Source organism: Ammodytes marinus (assembly GCF_949987685.1).
Source record: "Ammodytes marinus genome assembly, chromosome: 13".
Lineage (NCBI taxonomy): Eukaryota > Metazoa > Chordata > Actinopteri > Uranoscopiformes > Ammodytidae > Ammodytes > Ammodytes marinus.
In genome coordinates this window covers 16,339,095-16,362,084 of record NC_137217.1, presented here as the reverse complement: position 1 = coordinate 16,362,084, position 22,990 = coordinate 16,339,095, and the positions used below count along the sequence as shown (strand labels likewise).

The window sequence follows — 22,990 nt, the reverse complement described above, 5'->3', positions numbered from 1 at the left end:
ATTTGCAGTGATGGTGAAAGGATTTGAGGTGCAAATACTGCCATGAGAGATGTGAATGGGAGACACGAGAGGCTTCATAAAAAAAAATTGGTTTACAGTAGTAGGATATGTGGCCTCGCTGCGTCAAGCCCGGGCCTGTATTGGACATGACAAATGTTCCAAGGGCCTTTTTTGCTCTGTGCATCTCGTTGCAGCCCTGGCTGTCAGAGGAAAGAAATCAGCTTGCATCCTTCCTTTTTTAAAGGAGTGGTGCAGCTTCTCTCTAGCAGGATTGAGTCATGCATATTCAATTGTCACATTTGGTCTCCATGAAAGCACACTTGAATAGATGAGAAAGCTCCCAATCTACAGTGAGCATTCAGGGCACAGTGGCTCACAGGTCATCATCATTGACATGCTTTTCACGTGGCATCTGTTTCTAAATATGTTGCATTTCAAGACCACAGGAGGTTCATCCAAAAAGAAGGTGACTTTGAGTGTGAAACAGAGTTCACTACAATGACAGATGTGGGGGTCATCCCTATTGGCATCTGGCTCCCATCAATAGGTAGATAGGAGATAGTGAAATTCTCTACAAATCAATGGGCCACTCGCTGCTCACCATCTCCATTCAGTCTCATCCCGAACCCACGGCCACGACAGTTTGATGGACGCGACCTTAAACATCTCAAGAACTATGCAGTCATCTTTCCAAGGGCCTATACGTTTGAACCGACGAGGCACGAATCCAGGGTTGGATTATTGGAGGTGTGTGGGACGATGAGTCACCATGTCCCAGCTGCAGCTGACTGTACTGTAGGAAGCTCAGGTCAAACCTACTTTGCCACCTGGAAATGAAAGAGTGGACGTGTGTGTTCTTCTGAGATAGAGCATGGAGCATCTTCACTGTTGGTTTCAGACTAGTGTTGCTGCCGAGCTCCTATAATAGGATTTGTGAGATGTTTATTTATTAGCCGCATCCTCCGCTGTTGCGTCTGTAACAGTCATATAAAACCCTTTTCCTTTTCATTCTGAAATGATTTGGCTACTCTAAGAGTCTTAGTGGGATTACTGCTATGCTGAGGAACGGGGGGGCCCTTAGCTTCATAAAAGGAGACCTGACTGTGAAGGTTTACACTGAAGATTACTCAACGCGAGAGGGTTGGCTGGCTGGATTATACTGTGGTATTATAGGCCTAATAGAACTGTCAGCTTTCCCTTTAATTTAATCAACATTCATTCAGCCAAAAAGTGTGAATCGGACAAATTTTTTGATCTCTCTCGCGCTACAGTCAGTGTAATATTTGCTAGTCTGCTGGGATGAAATTGAATTAAAATGAAATAACACTTGTCAATTCAATTGTGGTGTGGGTGAGGACAGTTAGTAATTTTTCTTTAGCAGGAATACACATTCAGCATTGTACTGTGTTGTTGTCATGATTGCACACAGATACATTGATGGCAGGTTGTCAAATATGTCAAGTCCAGTTATGGCTTCCCTTCCCAGGTACCTCAGCTGTAATAACACTTACCTCTGGTATCTGCCAAAGCATTTAGCTAATTGACAAACTGAACAGGTGTCATCCTGATACAGAAAAGGTCAAGCGTAAAAAGACGACAGAAACAACCCACTTTATGTGAAGCCTGTAAATGTATATTGTGTTGTCAGACATTCAGGAAGCAGCAGAAGACATTTGTTTATATTAATATGTCAGAAGTCTTTGTGTGGGTTCCCTTTGCTTTTATCTGTAAATGAGAACAGGCTATATGAATCACGCATCACAGAAAATCACATTAGAATTTCTGATACGCATAATAGAAGTCTAGAATCCGCGATACAACAATTTTGTGGGAGGAGATGATATATATTTGTCATTTAGCTCTTGTACACATTTGTCTGGAATGGGTCATTGGTGCAAAGCAGTACGCAGGAATGCTTCATTTACTGGCAGTAATAGATTTGTTATATAACTTTTGCATTAAAAATGATAAAGCACTTAGGTATTCAGTTTGATGGGTTTGTCAATAAACAGACAACCCTGAGACATGTATTTCCTATGTATCAACTGAATTGTTTGAATATCACATTATTTATAAAGTAAATATGTTGTAGGGCCACAATTATTTCCCATCACCTGTTAACTGACGTTTCTCTTTTGGTAGTAAAAAGTCTGGAAATATAGTGAAAAACGCCTATCACAATTTCTTAAAGCCCAAGCTGACATATTCAGACAACCTTTATTTGTCCAACAAACCCTCCATAACCCAAAGGTATTCACTTTGACAAACACTAAATAGATTATTTTCATGGATAATTTGCTTAAAAAGGGTTACTAACATGAATTTATATTTAAAAAATTCTTTGTTGATTTGCTTTTTGATGGAACCACTTCTTGTTTCAGCTCCTATTATGACATGAAATGACATATATCAATATAGTGCAGCCCTGTCATTATGTGGCTAATAATTCTCCATTTAGAAAGTGTTAATGGATGAAATAACCAGATAGCAATTACTTGTTTGGTGTAATCTAATCATTTAAATAATCTAAGGAATCAAAGTACTGCATCACATTGAAGTCATTAAAATCTAATTGTCATATAGATGTACTGGGCATGGAAAAGGTTTGTCAGCATCTCTGTACACAAATGTATATCAACTATATTGTGATACGGTCTTCTTTGTAATCACAAACATTAGGGAATAACAGTGCTATTGTGAGCACTCACCAACAAAACATAAAGCCAGACTGCAGGTAGTGAGTTATACATACCGAAACATCTGATTTAAAAAAAAAGCAATCTTAAAACACCTGTGCTTGTGTATATTCCATATTTCATAAAAAGGGGGGCTAGGGACTTCTACTGTGCTCGACATTAGTCAACCAGCTCTGTGTTTATCAAGATAAATGACTGCAGTGTGAGCCATAGCCCGAGCACTCGAGAACAGTAGTGGCAGGCCCAGAAACAAAGCGACTTGTACTTACAGGTTTCAGGAAGTGCAGAAGGTCTGGCGGGGGAGCACAAAGCATAAAGGGAGGGATGGGAGGGAGGGATGGGAGGGAGGGAGGGAGGGAGTGGGGAAGGAAGCAGTAGGACAGGATACACATTTGAGTGTGGCTGAAAAATTAGATGGAAGTGGTGAGTCACAAAATTTCTAGCCTCGTGCTGGAACACAGCCATACAGATTCATGCACCTCCCACCCCCATCTGGCTTTTCAATGCAGTAACGCAAAAGGATTTAACCGACAAAAAAAATACAGGGAAGAAAGATAAGGACAACCAGATCTCCCCCTCTCTCTCTCTCTCTCTCTCTCTCTCTCTCTCTCTCTCTCTCTCTCTCTCTCTCTCTCTCACTCTCACACACACATTGTATCCTACACTCACTTAATGAATTTTAGAGCCAAGAGATAATCGTGTTGCACTAATGGATTCCAGTGTGCTTGCTGTTCTCTACTACATCTGTGTGCCAGTGGGCATAAAACGCACCATTTTATCTTGTCACATGTTTTGTCCCCCTGTTCTCAGTAGTACGTGGCTTCCTCTCCAAAAACTGTTTTCAATTGCATCACACACACAGGGCCCGGGTTAAATCCTGCAGAGTCATCGTGAAATGGGAGCTATATACACCGTTCCGGAGAATGTGCCTTAGCAATTGAGCTGTTACTAGAGGTGACAAACTAATGAACGATATTAATACACCCTTTGGGCCATTCTGAAGAGGGAATCTATGCCTTGTGTTGTGTGGTGCACAGGGTTATTGGGGGTGTTTTTCATTATTCGCTGCTAGTCCTTTAGAGAGTCTAGGGTGGGAGTGAAAAAAAGTATGTGTGTCTTTGTCTCCAGGCAGGTATTTCATCCACATGAATAAATTGACATTAATTGCACATTTGGCTTCCCAGACTGTACGGCTGTTTCTAGGTAACACGTGACCAAGGTATGATGTTAAAAAAAAAGAATGTGGGATTGAACCTACCTTGAGTGTCCCAAAGATTACTTCATCCACTTACTGGAGGTCAGATATCACAGACATGTCCTGTATAATGTAGATTAATTAGTACTCCAATCTGACTGCCAGCTCCTCTGTCTGTGAAAGCTAAAGCCTGGAAGCCCATGATGTGTGCAAGTGCTTTCTCTGTGTGTGTTGCACATGTCATAAGGTTGTCCAGTGTCACCTATAGAGGGAATTGAGATACTAGCATAGCCACGCTGATCACACCCAGCTGTGGCTCCTCCCCAGAGTCTTGCAGGGCTGAGATATCGGTAAGCTTTAATGGGTTTGGATTTCTGTGGTAAAAAGTAAAATTTTCTCGAAGCGAGATGTTTACCTACCACCAGTGGTAGTTCTTCAGGACCCCCCCCCCCCCCCCCCCCCCCCTCCCACCTCGAAAACATCTGCAGTGTGGTGATAACACTTGCCGTCTGTGTTTCGGGAAGGGAAAAAGAGACGGATTGAAAGCTGGTGCGGAGGGAGAGATAGAGAGGGGTTTGCCCTAGCAACGAGGATGATTTGAGAAACTGTGAGGGCGCAGGAGGAGAACGAGTGTAAGTGATGTAGAGAGCATGTAGAATGTTCGGTGGGTTGCAGGGTATAGGGAGTGCATGCTAATAGAGGGAAGCAAGCCCCATATTGCTACTCAGCCATGAGAAGCTAGGAGAGCATAGAGATCCATCTCTGTCATGTGTGTGTATTCACAGGTGGCCTTGAAATGAGAAAAGGGGAGGGGGCCGCAAGTCAGCAGCAGCAGCAGAGGCAAGGAAAGCCATTGTGGAAAAACCCTGTGGCCAGAGTGGAGCACTGAGTTGTGTATGAAAGCAGGAGTGCAAAATCTAATTTCCTTAACGGCCTGGGCTGCAGGGTTTAAGAGAGTGTGTGGTGGGGTTGCTGTTGTTGGTCCACTGAGACTGATCAGGCCGCCTGGTATTAACATTCTACACGAAAAACAGTGGAAGAGCTTTCAGGGAGAGAGAAAAATGGATGTACTTTATTGGCAGGTTTCGTTATCGCACTCTCACGCCCATCATTTGCACAGCATTGGCTGCAAAAGCTAACATGACTCTATCGGACTGGGGCGGACTAAAAGCTCATTTTCCCTAACACATCAATCCAAATGTAACAAAGGTGCAGCAGTGGTATTGATGGATGGAAATCACTTACATACACACACACACACACACACACACAAACACACACACACACACACAACACACACACACACACATTCAGCATACACTTGCTGCTTTATATGGACGACACACGGGGCAGAAGAAGCTGCATCAATTATTGAAGGCCATGGAAAGGTCTGGGCTCTCTCGCTCGTCTACGTGGCTTTGGCACTTGTCACGCACCCTCGCAAACACTATGATTCTCTCTCTCTCTCTCTCTCTCTCTCCATGCTTCCTGCTTTTTCATGTACCACTCCCCAGCCCCGCCAGTTTACAGAACACAAAAGAAAAATCCTCACGCCGCCTTTCTCCTCCTTGCCTCTGCCCCCTTCCCTCATCCCCTCATCTCTCCTTTAATGACTCCTCCCAAGCCCTCTGCTTCCCCCTGCTTGCTTCATCCTCATCCCCCTCCCCTCCCCTTACCATTACTCCCAGACACTGCTGCTCCATCTGCCAGCAGCTTTCAGTGGCCAGTGACATCTTTTCACATCCCTCCTCGTGATTCTTCTTCAATAATTCATGCTCCAAACTCAACCTTCGTTTTCGTAGTTTTTTTCCTTTTTCCCCCCTTCATTCATGATCTTTTTTTAGACATCTGACTCTGCTGTTCTTTCTCTTTCTATTAACATTATATTGATAGTTGGGCCGATCAATTTTTGATCATTCTGTTGTTATTGTGTGAGGATTGTGTCCTAACTCTCCTGTCTACTGTACCCATTGTCCCGTTAATCCGTGCTATTGAATTATCTTGAAGTCATTTCCAACCTCTCCCCAGAATGGTTTTGATAATCTACTGATAGCTGGTGTGAACAACACCATGCATTCAGCTGTGTATATATAAGAAGTCAAATTAGCTCGATGTTGAATGTAGGATGTTTACTACTTTGGTTTGACATTTAACAGACCGTAGGGCAGGTTTTTTTTTGCACGGAATGCACGCATTTATGATCACCCCGAAGATAAACTGCGTTCTATATTTGAAAGTGTAATTTGATATTTTCTCTAGTAGGCCTGCAGCAACCATAATCATTGCTAGCAGTTATTTATGTACCAGTGGTAATCTGATTTAGGGTGGATTTGTTGCAGAGGAGTGTACACTTCTTCCAGCAAAGGAGTTTCAAACGTACCCTCCCTTTTCCCATGAGGCAAGATGTTCCCACAGCAATTGACTCAGTATTCCGCCGCCCAAGCATTCTCCAAAGGCTTCCTACAATTTATTCTGCCTCAATTTTGTACAGCATGCACTGCACACACAGATGCCATTCCTACTGTAAACTGCAAAGCTGGTACAAACTGCTATGTGTGACAAATAGACTCAGGTGATGCTGTGGCTGTTGTTAATCATCATCATAAAGATTCAGCCCTGGAATGAAGTATTTCACCCTTTTTTCCTGAGCTCAGGGTCAGGTTTGTGTCACCAACAAGGCCAAGCTGCGGCAGTTAACAGCCCATACTCGCCCATGCAGGCTCGGCTGACAAATTGTATACTTCGCACGAGTCTCGCGGTGGCCCGTAAAAAAAAGAAACTTAATAAAAGCAGTATGAAGCGCAAATGGAGGTTCCAGACCCCGGCGAGTGGGGTCTTTTGTACAGATCACCCTCAATGATTAAACCATTTCCCCTTCAGTTGGACAGTCTGTGGAGACTTTATGGCCCGAAGGAAATGAGATAACGCTAATATTTAATCTACTGAGTGATTCTGCAGCACAGACTGGGAGACTGCGCAGCCAGCACACATTATCTTACCAGAGTGGCCCCAGTCCAAAATACCACTGAGGCAGCAAGAGCAGGACAGGAGTCAGGACATTGTGTCAACCTGACATGATCTTAGTTGTTATTATTATTTTTAGTGCCTTTGTCAAACTGTGCTTTCCCCATACTGCTGGACATGTCAAGTGCCTATGCATTACACAGACACCTGGAGTTTAAAGGGTAAAAAAAGGGAGATGATAAATAAGAGAAAGTACTGCAGTGCCTTCAAGATAAGCACTGGCTAGAACAGCTCTTGCACCCCCTTGTTATTAAGATTACTTTAGGTGAGGTGTGGTTATCTCATGTACATTTGATTGACTGATGCTATGAGGAAGGATCAAATTATTTAAATGTGTTCATATGCTATCTTCTGTAACATTGGGTGTGAGCATTGAAGTAAGTCTTGAAAGGACAGACAACAGAAGTTGGACAAACAGAGATATTCAGTTGTGTTGTAACCTGCAGGCTTTGTGGCTCTTTAAGCAGAGGGATCAGAGGGACATGTGACCATTCATTACATCAGCAACAGATTCACCAAAAGAGATCCACCAAATTCAGCTAGTGATATAATACAATGCTGTCACTGGTAGAGGTCTGATACGTTATTGTTTATAATAGTGTTAAAACGACCATTTCTTTTTCTTTTTTGAATTATGAGTGTTTCTATCAGAGAATACATTTTCTGAAATGAATTTGTCCAACTAACATTCCAACCCAGATATATTAAATGTACAATTATATGAAACATAGAAAAAAGTAGCATTTTTTCAAATGTGACAATCTAAAGCCAGGGAATTTTGACTCTATTGCCTAATAAATGTATAATACATTTAATTATTGTAAATTTATTATCAACATAAATGAGTCAGATGCCTTAAGGGTTTCTTTTTATTCAGATATTAGTATTCATGATTTAATGTATTGCTGTTTGCACTACTGTATAATAAGACATTATACACATCATAGCAGAAACATTTCTACAATATACAATACAATAAAGTTTTTGCTCGTTCTGAAGAAACATGAAGCTCAGCAGGGCCCAGTATTGCATAAGTTATTTAAGTGGTGTGTAAACAACCAAGAGACAGCAATAGGCAAAGCTAACCAACCATTAAGCCAGCGATCAGCGACTTACCGAGGAAGGAAAGTGGAACCAAACATATTGGGGACTATTTCATGTGAGGAAGAGAGAGAGAGAGAGAGAGGCAGACTGATAACAAGCAGGAGAGAGAGAGAGAGAGAGAGACTAAGTGACATGCTTGTAATTCTGTAGGGAAACAGTTGCTACGGTAACAGGGAAGGTAGCCGGCTCCCGTGGGTGGTGTTACCACGGCAACCATCCTCAGTGGCCAAGGGATGCTGAGGAGAGAGCTTCGACAAAAAAAATGTGTGTTGTTTATGGCTTGGAAGGGAACAAGTGAAACACATGAAAAGGATGGTGGGGGACACCAGCCGTGCCGCAACACTGATCCATCTAGTTTGTCTGTGGCAGAAGAACCTTGCTGGGTTTTTTTCTTGTATGTTTGTTTTTTTATGACTGTGCTGGTCCCAGCAGACCAGGCATTAGCTATGTATCCTGCTGTTCATTAACACAGCACCTCATTACCATGAGCAGTAGGCCAAAGATGCTGTGCAGGGCAAACTACTCTCTGGAGGTTATACTCCCTCAGTATGTCTTTGCAGTTCGTCGGGTGAGAGCTGGCCATGCTGGGCTATTAATATCAACTATGGTGTTAAATTCTGACCTCTCACTGGGTGTTAAAGACCAGTTTGTTCCCACTGTGGTGATACCACATGCCTCCAAATTAAAGCAATGAACCAACATCTTGTGAATATGAGTTCAGTGTTACACTCACATACCATTAAACCTAATGTGGCATATGATATATTGTATGTGTGGTATGGTTTTGGGGTCTCCACCGCTACAAATGTGAATGATTGCTTTTAGCTTTATGGTCACACTCTCACCTCAACAAATACATGTAATGATAATGTTAATATATACAGTACACACAACCACACTCACCACTCCTAATCAAGCGTGTGAGGCTGCCGCTCACACAACAGATGTATAAATCTAACCTCAAAGCCTCATTTCCATAAGATGCGTCTTAGACGAGCTCCTGGGAGAGGTGGCACGATGTGATTAGAATTGTATATGTGCATGAATAAGAGACAGAAGGAAAGAGATATATACCCCGATTCCATCTCCCTTCTCCCCCTCCTCCACCCCCTCTGTCGCCACCTCTTCCCTTGCCACTCTTCATTCACATTCAGTTAAGCAAAGCTGTATTTGTTTTACATGTTTCAATTTGAAAGACTCAATTAAATCCTAAAATGCAGCAGAAACAAGAGATTAACAGATTAACTGTGCTATTAAAGTGCACATCATATAAGGGGTCGTAGGTCATAAGGATGAAACGCATCCCTGTCCCAGATAACTTAGTATTATAAAGACATCAACTTGACAGATCATGATGTCAGTTCCAGTGCATTCTACAGTATGTTTTTCCATGAAAGTACCTCAAGCACAAGATGCAGTGTAGATAGATCTGTAGAGAATACACGTATACCAATGTGTGCAATGCTCAAAAAAACGAGTATGAAGTGGAAAAAATAGAACTGGGGGAAGAGATGACGAAAAAAGAAAAAAAAGGAGAATACTCAGGAAGAAAAACTTCAGAAGGGTTTGGCTGCAAAGAGACTCTGCAAACGGAGTCAAACGCAGAGCAGGTTGAGTTTGTGGCTGTGCTGCTTTGCTGGCAGGTATTGGGAGGCTTGATTGTTTAACCACACCTTCTTTAGGCGGGGCCTCCAGAAGGCAAAAAAGGCCCAACAGTTCAGTCTCCCATCCAGGCCTGCTGCACCACCACTACCACCACCAGCCGTCTCCCTTCGTTTGGTTTGATGCACCATCCAACACGCTGACACCATAGTACTTTCACTCATACATACACTGCTAACAGAACAAACCAACGAGAAATCACCATTGGAATCACATGTTTTCATGACAAAATTGTTACATTTAGGATAGTAAAACATAGGACAAAACCACAGACACACACACACACACACACACATGAACAAAGAGACAGACAGGACAGCACGCAAACTAGAGTGTAGTAAAGAGGAGAGGTTGCATCTCCTGGGGGAGAATGATCCAGATCCAATCGTCTGGACCCGACCGCCAAAGGACAAAGAGAGGACCCAGAAAGACTGATGGAGTGAGTGGGGGGAAAAGAGGACAAGGAGGAGAAAACTAGAGTGAGAGGGAGATGCAATATAGTTTGGCAGCTTGTGAGAAACAAAAACAACAGTGTTTGAGTCGGAACTGATATGAGAAAGATTTTTTATTTCTATTTTTTTTATTCCCTGGAACCAAGCCGAAGAAATATAAATACTCCTGTAAAATACTGCCCTTGTTGTCGCTGTGGTCTCATGATAATGATGCAACTGTATTAATATGCTCCTTGATTTTATCAGAGGTTTTAAAGTATGTGAGAGGAAAGGCAACAAAAGCCAGTAGAAAGTAATGCTCTTTAGTGTTAAACATATTTCAGCTGTAAGAATGCACCACTTGCACTTGCTATAGTATACATGTAAACCTTTGAGTCCCAGATATGAGCCCTTTCTCAATGTTTATATACCACATAAATACCGATAAGGAGAGCTTGTTTGCATTGTATGAGACTCAAAATCCCTGATTCAGTAGCAATCGTGTTGACATTAGGATGTTTTAGATGGACTTGTGCAGTGCTCAGAAACCCACTAAGCCTTTGATTCCTTCAATCCCTCTGAGGTGGCTCTCCCGCTTTAAATCATATCTGCAGGCACACACAGTGTTTGGCATTAACATGTTGGCATTCCCATGTTGTCTTGCTTAACTGTGAAAGAGGTTTGGGCGGTGTTATGTAACGGGAGAAATTCATCAACAGTGCTAGCAGAAAACAGTGTCACCTTTTGTCTCTGCTCTTGCTATTTGGATGAAGCGAAATCTTATCTTGCAGGCATGACGTGTTTCCGGACTCTGTTATTTCTGGCTGGATTTAGAGACATCATTACGCGGATGTTTTTTCTCCCACATATTTGCGGGAGGCTGGGGAATAGAGAGAGTTGTGAAAATGAGCAATAATACTTTGTGTTGGCTGTGTTGTGTTATCTGGAGAGAAAGCATGCACGGTGTAGCCGCGTCATTATGGCGTGTGACTCAGTAACAGCATTTGTTGAATGTGGGTGGAACAGAGAGGCAGACATGCGTATATATGTTCAGCCCACTGACTCTATGCACCACAAGAAGTATCACTTGTCTCATTCTTGAATGTTTTGCCTGATAGAACCTTTCCTGTGAACCGGGAGCTCCGCACAACACACAATCTGTTTTATGTCTGTCTGTGGACAGGTTTTCTTCTTCTGTTCTTCCGATTGCATTGGGCAACTGGATCATGTTTTACCACGGATGCTGCTGCTGAAAGGCAGGGTGTTTAATAAAAGAAGAAAAGATCACAGGAAACATAGCTGTAACAATACTGCCTTCACAATGGGAGTACAATTCAGGCGTGTGCAAGACTTGAAGCAACGGCAAAGTGACCCAATTTCCCCCAATATCAATAACGTATTCCTTATTCTCCTTCTCATTCTCATTCTAAAGAAACAAGCAGGATAAGTATGAACATGATATGTACTTTGTCCCCAGTTGGGAAAGGTGAAGGCTCTGTTCCAGTGGGTATGAGGCTTCTGTTGAGAGAGCCATAGTGCAACCGTTCATCAGTGGATTCTGTATCCAACTAAGGTCAGGTGATTCCAGGAGGAGTTGGTGACCTTTAACAGTACAGTAAAAATTGCTCTCTTTCGAATTACCCAGCTGTAGCAGCCTGTGGCGTACTCATTGTAAGGAGCATTGATAAAGGTTCTGCCGTTTTTATGATATATATGGAGAGAGACTTCATTGGGCTCAGCATTGAATAAACATGACCCCTAAATTCCCACAAATATGAAATGATTGGCACTGCCAGCCTCTAGATCAATGGAGTCTCTAGCAGTGATGCCATCTGACATGTGCTGCATTTTAAGCCATGCTTGAAATGAAATCAAGTATCGGAGGCTGGTATTGGCTGCTGTGTCAGCCGTAGATGAACCCTGGTGATTACGAGGCCATCTGCTCCCCGTGTGCCCAGCTGGAGGCTGGACCGCTGTAATCTGGACTGATGAAGCCTGACTTAGAGAAGGCTGTGATGTTTGTTTGCACATCTCTGCCACCGAAAAGCCTCCGTGGGGTATGGTTGGCCGACCGTGTATTGAAACGAGGAATGCTGTTTAATATTGAATAAGCAAGTGAATAGCTACTGTATATAACAGTAGGAAGCTGTAGAACAGTACACACAATGCAATTATTTTTTTTCTCTGCACATCAGTCTTTTATAATAGAAAATGAATGGCTTCAATCAGCCATTACTCAGAGATGCATATAAAATGTATTATTACAACTCTCTCACATGTGCAGTGCTAACCTGTATTGATCTCTTTTGTCCCCTCCTGCACCCCGAGAGTCTGGCAGACTGATGTTGCGTCCGCCTTAATAACTACACGCCACACCAGGAAGAGGCCTGATGGAGACCTATGAATAATTAAGCAAGATGATTACCATGATGAATGCTCCCAAATCTATCTGGCCATTTAGCACTGGCCTGGGGAGGGAGGCCGAACAGCAGCCACGTGTCATGCATTGTGTGAAAGCTGTTAGGGAGGGAGGGAGGGAGACGAGAGGGATATCAAGGATAGGGCGGCTAGGGTGGATGGAGCTCAGCCTTGAGAGAGTGGAACATAGAGAAAGGAACGTGAAGGAGGGGCCACCCAGAGCAGGAAGGCACCCACTATTCAGCCATCTGTGCTGCAGAGAAACACAAAGACGTGCTCAGGAAGGCCTGTTTGATTGTGTGTCTGTGTGTGTGTGTGTGTGTGCGTGTGCTTGCATGCGTGTGTGTGTTTTTAGTTTTGTAGCATACTTGTGTTATGCATTGATGAGGCCTGTTATGTGTGTTCCCCTGCGCTAGTGATGGCAATTGGCCACTGCACAAGGTTGTACTTAAAATCCTTAACCAACCAGGCTTTTGACCCCAGAAGCTCCTATTTTGAAAGGAAACTATCTGTCGAGCTGGAAGTATATTTAATAGTATCTCATTTGTGAGGGGGTTTTAATTGTTTGTATCACCGACATAACCTGATAGGGGTTTCTTTGGAAATGTAATGAATTAAAGTGTTGTACTTTTGCAAATCGATTAGTATTGAGTAGCTGAGTCCTATTATATGCCGTGTGTTTGAGGCACAGCTGGAGTTGTGTGATGTCAAATCACAATAAAATAAAAAGACAGTCAATAGCATCACCCAGATAACTATCAACTGGATTTCCTATTTTCCTTTTTTATTGTGTTTTCGATGTTAGTTGTTTGATTACATTGTCACTACATGGTGTTTCTTGGTTAAATGGGATATCCCAGATCCCTGTTGCTGAGTAGGGATTAGCTCCTCGGGGGTCTGATGTCTCTAGTTAATTATCAGGTGTCAAGCAGCCTGGCCTGCCATATATCTCTGTCTAGAGGAGGGTCTGTATTTATGTAGGAGCTAAAAATATGAATACACGGGTCACATAACTCAGATAATCTCAGAGTTTTAGAACATGTTCTATATTATATTTATTTTGTTGTCTGAAGACGACATAAGAAGTGTAGAACAAATTCATTGTAGATGCAATGACTTTAGAAAACATGGAAGGATAACGCAGATTCAAAAAACATGACATCTCACAATTTTTTTTGCAAGGGGGTAAAAAAAAGGTGATCTAAAAGGCCCCATTGTGACTGTGGTTCCATACATAACATGACATGTTGCTCCCTGCTCAGCAGCAGCACTAAAAGACATCTACTTCATCATGTGGTTCTGCTATGTACAGTACAGTCTGGCAGCAACTTGTAAAAGGTGACAAATGATGGGTGGGTTACCCCCCTCCGCCTCTACTGCTCTGGCTTGCCTGCCAGGGCCAGGAGATTGCATCATTACAGAGGGTGATGTCATCCTGCAACAGAAGGGTAGAAACAGGTGCTAAAATTTTAATTAGAACAGGACCGAGGATGCTGGAGGAACATGTAAATGTATTCCCCTGGCCCAACCTCAGCCCTGACTGACAGAAGAATTTATGTTGCTAGATCATATCTGTTGGGGGATGTTTTTTTCTTCAAAGTGCTCCACACTGCCGCATATTTTCAAATACTAGAGGCATATCTGTGAAAATATAACTAAATTATTATACCTGCATTGACTGTTCAACGTTTTGGTCTCTCTGTGGTATCACTTAGGGCAATTGTTATGGTACACATGTGATTACCAAAGTGAAGCGGCGCAGTCAGTATGCAGCGGATGCGGAGAAGCAAAGCAGAGAGAAAAATAGAATATCAAGGGAGCTAATGGAGGCGAAGGACCTGGTGAAAAGGCAGAAAGCCAATCGATGCTTAATATCGCCAGGTCATTATTAATGATGCAGCATACTCTGCAGTGGGGAGCTGCCTGCCAGGCTTCTGGGCTGTCTTCCTGTTCGGCCTCATCAGCACTTGGACATGATATGTGGGACGCTGGATGGTTGAACAGCACTGCCTTACCAATCTCTAAATCTCCCCCCTGCCTCATCCCCCCTCCATGTGTGCACACTGCACTGAACAGAGACGCTTATTAAGTACTCTACAGTATTTTCTCTGTCGCCTTTCCTTTACTGGAGAAAGAAGCATAATTGTTGACCGATTGGGAAGTATAATTTGGAAGCCAACTGGATCAGTGTGCCTGAGCTCCTCATGGAGAAGTGTTGTGAGAGACAGTGCCATGTTCACGGCGCACGGGTCTCATGTATAATTGGAATCAAAATGGGAGATTGCATAAAACCAAGGCACCGAAAATGTTTGACTGCATGTTTATTGGTCCAAAGAGAATTACAGCAATAGATTGTAAGTATAAAACGTGAACAAAACAGCTTAATCGGGGCACAAGAATGAGATTCATTCTCTGTAGCAAAAGCTATTTTTAGCGGTGAATAAAAAGCCTATTTCCTTCACCACAGACGACTATTGTCTGTGTCTGTTTATTCTGTATCTAATAAAAACAGAAGCTAGTCTAGTAAAGACTTCAAAGACAAGGAAAAACACCTCTTACTCTTTGATTTTATGTAAACACTACATACCTGCTTTGGTGAAATGAAGAACAATATTAAAAGAGCAGTAGAAAGGAGTCTGTTGGCTTTATCCGTCCATACAATACTTAAAGGCAATCCACACTATAGTTGATTAAATACTAGGTTGGACCAAAGTGGTGGACCAACTGACTACCAGATTAACATTGACATTTGGAGAGCCACGTTTCTAAATGTAATAATAGATGTTACATTTTTACCTTAGATGCAGTCATTGGTAATTGATATGGCTGACAATTTGTCATGTATATGTTAGGTCTGGACGACCAAAAGTTGTAGGTGTGTTTAACTGATAAAAAGTGTGCAGATATTTTAAATAATTTTTTTTGTAGCCTACAACAATACCAAATGCTACATCACTTCCCTTCTGTTTTCCTCTCATCCACCACCTCTCGCTGGCAGACCCTCTCCACTGTACTGTTGACCAAACATGATCACATAAACAAAGCAAATCAAAACGGGGTGCTCTTGAAATAAGTACACTAAATAACAACATTCCCTGGAATGGAATCAGGCTTCTATCGTCACGCCCGGGGTCAAGTACAGCCTCTTGCCGGATGTTTCCCAGGCTCTTTAGTATTGCTTTGACTGATGTCCTCAGGCAGTGTGTAGTTATACAACAAAATGACCAATGAAAATGAGGCATTTTGAAAATAATAATAATTGTCAAATACCACACAAATAACCTTTCTCCCCAGCAGCTGATGCCTCCTAAAGGTTTTTTTCTGTTTTGGTGGGATGAGATTGAATAGGACTGACGTATTATGACGACAGTCTCTTTTATTACTGTGAGAATACAGTGACACACCACAATAAAAAACCCACAAAAGAAGTGTGACTGTAGCAGAGCAGATTGGCTCTATGTGACGTCAGCCACTGTTGATGCTGACGCTGTGTAGTTCTGTAGTCCCGACCGGTGTGACAGAGTGATCATACTTCAAACTGGCTCAAGAGCAAGCAGGTGTTCGGCAGCAAATGAATGGAGGACCAGACCAACGGGAGTGGACATCTTACAAAAAGTGTTTTTTTATTAGAGGTTATCGCAGCAGGGAGATCTAATCTGGTCCTAGATCAGGCTAGTGATTTGGCGTGCTGGAGGTCAGGGCCTCAGGCTCCTGATGGACTCCTATCGATTCGGAGGGAACGTGGCGATACAGTTGCAGTCGCTCAGCATTGATTTTCTGCAAGTGCAGTAGTGGAGAGCAGGCAGAATGAGAGAGCTGGACCAGGGGGAGCTGCCAGGTTATCTTCTCAAATATCCGGAAGTTTTTCTCTCTCTCTCTCTCTCTCTCTCGCTCTCTCTCTCTTCTCTTTTTTTGTCTTTGTTGCACTGACCTTCCCTGACTCAGAGATATATCTATTTAGACATAAGATCAGCAGCTACACTAGACAGACTGTTTCAGCAGCTTATTCAACAATATACTTAACGAATGGAAAAAGCTCCATTACTGTAAGTCATTCACTTTTCAGTCTAGGAGCATGCAGCATTTCTTATTGAGAAACTATGGTCATAATAGAGTCAGGTAAACATTTTTCTGTGAACTTACGACAAATAATATATCAAAACTTCCCAATCACTGTGGGGGGGGGGGGGGGGGGGGGTGGACCATTAACTTGCAGGGACATGAGACCTGCCTGATACGGGTAATCCATCACAGTGCAGATGTCGGCAAGTGATGACCGCCAAAGCTTTTCTATTGGCTGCAAAACAGCATTGTTTTAGAAAGCAATTTTTCAACAACAACAAAAAAAGACAAAACAATGGAAAATATGCACAACAGGAAAGGGACTACTGTGTACCATTTATAAAATGAGTTATGTTCAAAGCAGATAAAGTAATCGTTTCCATCTACACTGTAGCACATGAAAGACTTTCAACTACAACTAACGCATAATGAAAACATGTTTACACCCTGTGACTCTAAGTTTGGTTGGAGAAATTCATTTTCACATCTGAGAACCCCTCGTTTGCTCTAGGGAACGCTCATCTGTAATGAAAAGTAGATTCAAAATGTGTAAGAAATCTGCTAGGACATGTAGATACACAGACTTCTGTAGCGTAATCATAATGCACAGCATGCTGAGGCCTTGTTACGTTTATTGTACATAAACTCAAAGGGGTTATTATATATTTATTTGATTCGGTGAGAATTTTAATTAGAACTTCAAACACTTTGAGCTCCGGTCGGCCAGAGCAAGGGCTTCCCTTTGATCAGGCGTCACTCTCCCATATTTCTTCCCCTTTCCTGCTTCTTCCCTTTGGGCAACTTCCTTCTAATTGGCTCAGCGCCGCTCGCCTTGTCTGTCGTCAGTAGGTCTATCTCTCTGTCTGTCAACGCAGATGAAAGGATATGAGCTATACACAGTCTCCGGGGGGGTGTGGGATGGCTTTTCAATTAGCTTTGTAAGGGTTGGACGGTAAACATTATGGCATGCTATCTACCATGAATGTCAATGTCAAAATGATGCAATGAAAAAAAACAGCCTTTTTTACTTCAGCTAAGTGACCTGCAGAAGTCTCGAGTGCACGCCGCCTTTGTTAAACAACTCGTCTTTTTGCACCCGTGATGACTCAGACATCCAGTGGAACATGATATAACGCTTGTTCTTTCACATTATACTTGAGGGGCTCACTGCTGAAATGTTTCAGAGAAATCTGTTTGGTATGTAAGGGTGGAGAAAGTAAGAGAGCTTTATCCTCCCTACTGTACCTAACCCATCCACTCATTTATTCCTCCCTGGGCTCTCTCTCTCTCTCTCTCTGTCTCCGTGCTGTGTGTTAATGTAGTGAAGTGGCCCATCGGTCAATGAGCTTGTATTAACACCTGACTCCCAGCCCTAGCTGCTGTTTGTTCCTGTGTGCGGGTTCCCCTGGGCCCTCCCCCCAGGCAGAGGCAACATATCCCATGATCAATAACAACATCCTCAAAGGCTGCTGGAGGAGGCTGGGGGGAGAGGGAACAATCTTTTGCTTACTAGTGTATATTCTTTGCAATGCAACCTCCTCTTTATCCGTCATCCGTTCTATCCTTTTGTCAGCTGTCAGTGCTGTTAGCAAACAGGTTGCATAGGTTACTACCAGGCTTTTTATTGGCTATTATTGTTGGTCACCTCAGGGTTATATCACAAGGGATTCTTCTTTTATGAATAATTTGAAGGAGTTTAGGTCTACCGCGTGTTCTCCATTCTCCTGTGCATTATAGCTATTATTTTCGCTCCTCTTCTACATGCTTGCCTCTGTGTTTCCAATCTTTCTACACTCTCTGTGAGTCTCGCACCCTTGCTTACGCTCTTGGGCTGTGTTCCTTTCTCGAAACTTTGCTGCTATAAAGCATGGTAGAAAAGAGATTTAGGATGTCCCAATACATGTAGTTGGATGTAGCATGCTAAAAAAAATATCCGGATGCCCAGCCTACTACATCCGGTTGTGATAATTAGTGAGGGAAATCAGCATGCTTTTTTCGGGACAATTCTGACCCACAATCCTCTGCCCAACCGGAAGTTACATCACATCGACTGAGCCTCTGTGTGAAAACAACCGGTAGCAATGCGACGGATATATAAGCAAGGGGCAAGTTCAAGGCGTGACGCTATGATGAAAATAAATAAGTGAAAGTAGGACCCAATTGTGTGCCTACTAGTACTGCATGCTAGATAATGACATAATCTGTATGACCAGCGGGCAGTATGTAGAATTGGTCTGATGTAGAAAAGTGCTGGAGTGGCATCTAGGAATGATTATTTTACCCGCCCCTAGATCAGCTTCAAACACAATAATACGTGGCACTGTGTTGTGTTGTGTATGGGTAATCCTCCTCACCTCATCTCTCATGTGTCCTTTCTCTCTCCCCCCTTCCCCTCCTCTCTCTCCAGGCCCTGGCCATGACCGAGGTGAACGGCCCGGACCCCCAGATGGCAGAGCCGCAGATTGCCATGTTCTGTGGCCGTCAGCTCCTGCACATCAACCTACAAACCGGCCAGTGGGAGCCCGATCCTCAGGGCCGCCAAGGCTGCTTCAAAGAGCCCGGCGAAATCCTGTCCTACTGTCAGGAGGTAGGCGGGTCTATCTACCAAAAAAACCTTGCAAAGGAGAAATAACACGAAACAGAAAACAACTGTAATGAACACCGGCCCAGAGATCAATACGCCTAACAGCAGCATTATCAAACTCTGAATCAACCCTTAATGGCAAAGTAGTCCGTTGCTGGTTTTGAAAGAACATGGCCACGAATTAAACAAGTCTCTGTAGAACGAGTGGAAAGCAAAGGTCAAGTAAATGTCATCCTTTTTTTTCTCTAATTTGGTTTGTGTAACACCTGCCCTATACATCTATATATTTAACCATATATAGTGGAGTGATGGTGGCTTGTTGGAATATTTCCAGTATTTCAATATTTCATTTGTGCCACCATCCACGTATCTTCCTCCTGTTACCAGATATGTGTACTCTTTAACATCTACTCTATGGTGGTGATGATACACATACTCTCCACACACACTCCACCTTCAAAAATGTTTATTTGAAGTAGAGGAAACCAAGCGCCATCTGGTGGTAAAAAGTACGCACAGCGACTACAGAGCACAGCGGACATGAGCCCAGAATTGACTGTAATGCGATTAGCTGCCACATTACGCATCTGTGATGGCTTTTATTCAAATGCCTCCCTTTTTTGTCCTCCTTGACATATCCCGAAGAAAAGCATTTTAATGTGCATTCAGACCCTGGGTCAACTACATTTCTCTCACTAATAAACCTCATTATGAGTTGTTTTGCTTCAAATGATTGGCCCCTATTTTAAAAGAAAGTAGTTAGATGTGAAATTGAAAATATTGAAAAAGCACAAATGTTCATTGAAATGATAACTGCGGTATTCCATGTCTAAAGTAGCGTCAGATTTTTTTTTAAATGACTTAAACTGCTTATTATTATAAGTAGTTAGAAATTATGTTGCATGACTCTTTCCCTTGTTAGTCTTCGCCCCACTGACCGTGCTCTCCCCCCTCTTCTTGCCTGATCCTGCTACTTTTATTCTCCCCCTCCCCACCAATCCCCAACACTTTTTTCTAACCAACTTTCCCCATGTTCTCTGCTCCTCTTGTCTTCAATCCCTCTGTTCTGTCCATCCATCCATCTGTTTCTGTGTCTCTGTCGTCTCTGCATGTGCCTGTACGTCCAGGTGTACCCAGCGCTCCCCATTTCCCATATAGAGGAGTCAAAGAGGCCTGTCACCATCCCCGCCTGGTGTAAGAAAGGTTGGGGCCACTGCCAGCCACACCCCTTCATAGTCCTGCCCTACCGCTGTCTAGGTAAGAAGAACGCACCTCACTGCTATTAGACAGTACACCACTGAGAACACATATGTTTAGATTTACAGTTTGTCCTTGCAGATAAAGAACCTCCTCAAGTTTGACCTTTATTTGATAGTGAGAAAGACATGATGAGGGAGACGACATGCAGAAAAAGAATTTGTCCACTAGACCAACAGGAAACCACATATTTAGTAGTCGTCATTTTGGGAAATACACGTATTTGCTTACTTAGATAGATTTATTAAATTTGAGGCTACAGCCTGCAGCCGGTTAGCTTAGCTTAGCGCAAATAATGATAACAAAGGGACACAGGTAGCCTGGGTCGGTCCAAAGGTAATCAAAACCACCTGCAAGCGCCTTCAATTTAAACATGCAAAACTTTAAATGGCAGATGATCATTTTTAAATTTTGGAAATTAAACAAATGGTAACAGACCCCACTTGTTTGGTGGTATCTTTGTTCTTTACTAACTTTCAGCACAACAATTTTCTTTTCTTGGTTTATTGGATGAGATTAATAAGACTAGGCCACACATTTAAAAAAAAAAGACAAAACAGTTAGGTAACATTTCATGATCACATTCCCTTGAGATGTTGTCTGGTCCAAACATACTATGTGTCTTGTATTTAGACCTGTAGAAGTGTGTTTTAACTAGAAGTACAGTATATTGAATAAACAGTTACAAAAAACATGATTTTATGTATCAAAGCAGAAATACAGTGTAAATTTGTGCTTATTATATTTATTCAGGAGCTAACAAGATAAGCATGGTAATACCACCACATTTTGACTCAACACTGATCTCAAATTTGGCATTGGACATAACATTCCCTTTGCATTCCTCTCAGTGCCAAAGCTAATGTTAGAATGAACACAAAGCAGGATGTACAGTTTAACAGTATCTCAGCCACTAGGGGGCCAGATAGGCTAACAATGCATGATTGAACGAACAAACGGATGAATGAGTAATGAACAGTGAGTCACCCTGGATTCAAGAACCGCTTTTATTCGTATGCACGGCGTTGCATAACTGGCTCTAGCTTGCTTTATTTCTACTGCTGTGGCTGTTGGATGGGTGAAAACTCTGCCTTATGTATAAAACCTGATGTAAAACATCATGTAATCAGAGTGTTCTATGAAGAACCGGTTTGAAATGAACATAAAATATAGAGCAATACAACCTCTCCTTCATTTCTGTACGGCTTCTTCTATAAAACAAAATAGACATCCGCATTCTTGATCTCCTCAATAAATGTTTTATATCAAGCTAAGCGCATTTTTTACTTTGTGTCATTGACTTGCCACTGTAGCTGCAGTTTGCATTACATTTATGATTTCTGTCAGCCCTACTTTATGCACATCCGTGTTTGACGAATCATATTCAAACGCATTATTATTTTTGCTTAAATCTTCACACGTTGACCTCACCTCTTCCATCCCGCTACAGGGGGCGAGTATGTGAGCGAGGCCCTGCTGGTGCCCGACCGCTGCCGCTTCCTGCACCAGGAGCAGATGGACAATTGCGAGAGCTACGTGTTCTGGCACAACATTGCCAAGGAGGTGAGAAGGACGGCTGAAAGCAAGTGTTCAAATGTTAGATTTAGATGGAAAAGAGAGGGCTCTTCATCCACTTTGAAGCAGAAAAGATTATTCCTATGATGACATTCCATTGTTGCATTCAGTCAAATCTTTCTGGTACCCAATGAACTTTAGCCGCACAGCCCTAATAGCACTAGCTGGCTAAATTAGACAAGTTTACCCAATGGTGTGTTGTGTTTCGCGACAAAGTTAATCATTACGTCTATACCTGAGGTGGCTGTGGCAGAGCAGAAAGCTCTCAACACTCCTTGGTGTCACTTCCTGTCAGCTTTTTTATACACAGAAAAAAGTAGGGCCCTTTCTTGTTACAATTAGCATTCACAGTATTTTTAAGCAACTTGTAATATGAAAACCTTAACAACATTTGCATTATATAGTGGGGAGTTTAACCTTGTTGCTGTGTTTGCGTGTCCCTCTCTTAGGAATGTGCCGCAGACAATCTAGAGCTCCACAGTTACGGGATGCTGCTGCCATGTGGAGACCACTTCCGGGGGGTGGAGTATGTGTGCTGCCCCGGCCGAGGGAGTTCCAGCGCTAAAGCAGAGACGGAGGAAAGAGAAGTCCCCGCAATCACCTCCCAGACCAGCGGAAAACAACTCAATTCTGTGTAAGAGGTTTTCAGTAGGAGTAGGAAAATCAAAAAAAAAAAATCTTTTAACCAGGGTATTTTTTTTTTTTGCCCCTTTGAAATATGTTTTCAAGGCCATTTTTGGATCATCTCGAGGGCAAATTGATCAAATGTCTGGAAATATCGTTTCCTCTATGGGGTTTTTCCCAGTCAAAATGTAAGAATTCTTAATACCACTTAAATTGAAATTTCAATTGAAATCTTTTATCGCATGTTGGTCTATTTTTCCAACGCGATCCCCATCTGAACTCAGACCCAAGTCAGTTGTGTTTGAAATAAAAGAAAAAATACCGGTAATATACTACTGTTCAAATGAACCCTTACCCT

The 22,990-nt window shown here is 42.6% G+C and overlaps 1 protein-coding gene across 3 annotated transcripts in view; it reads left to right on the top strand.

Moving 5' to 3' along the window:
• aplp1 (amyloid beta (A4) precursor-like protein 1) overlaps positions 1 to 22,990 on the top strand; it is a 35,794-nt gene that overhangs the window by 530 nt on the left and 12,274 nt on the right. For all 3 annotated transcript variants that reach the window (XM_080040291.1, XM_080040292.1, XM_080040290.1), the window contains exons 2-5: positions 19,000 to 19,179; positions 20,304 to 20,433; positions 21,884 to 21,996; positions 22,458 to 22,642. In XM_080040291.1, the coding sequence (XP_079896417.1) occupies positions 19,000 to 19,179; positions 20,304 to 20,433; positions 21,884 to 21,996; positions 22,458 to 22,642 (608 nt within the window). The remainder of the gene's footprint in view (positions 1 to 18,999; positions 19,180 to 20,303; positions 20,434 to 21,883; positions 21,997 to 22,457; positions 22,643 to 22,990) is intronic.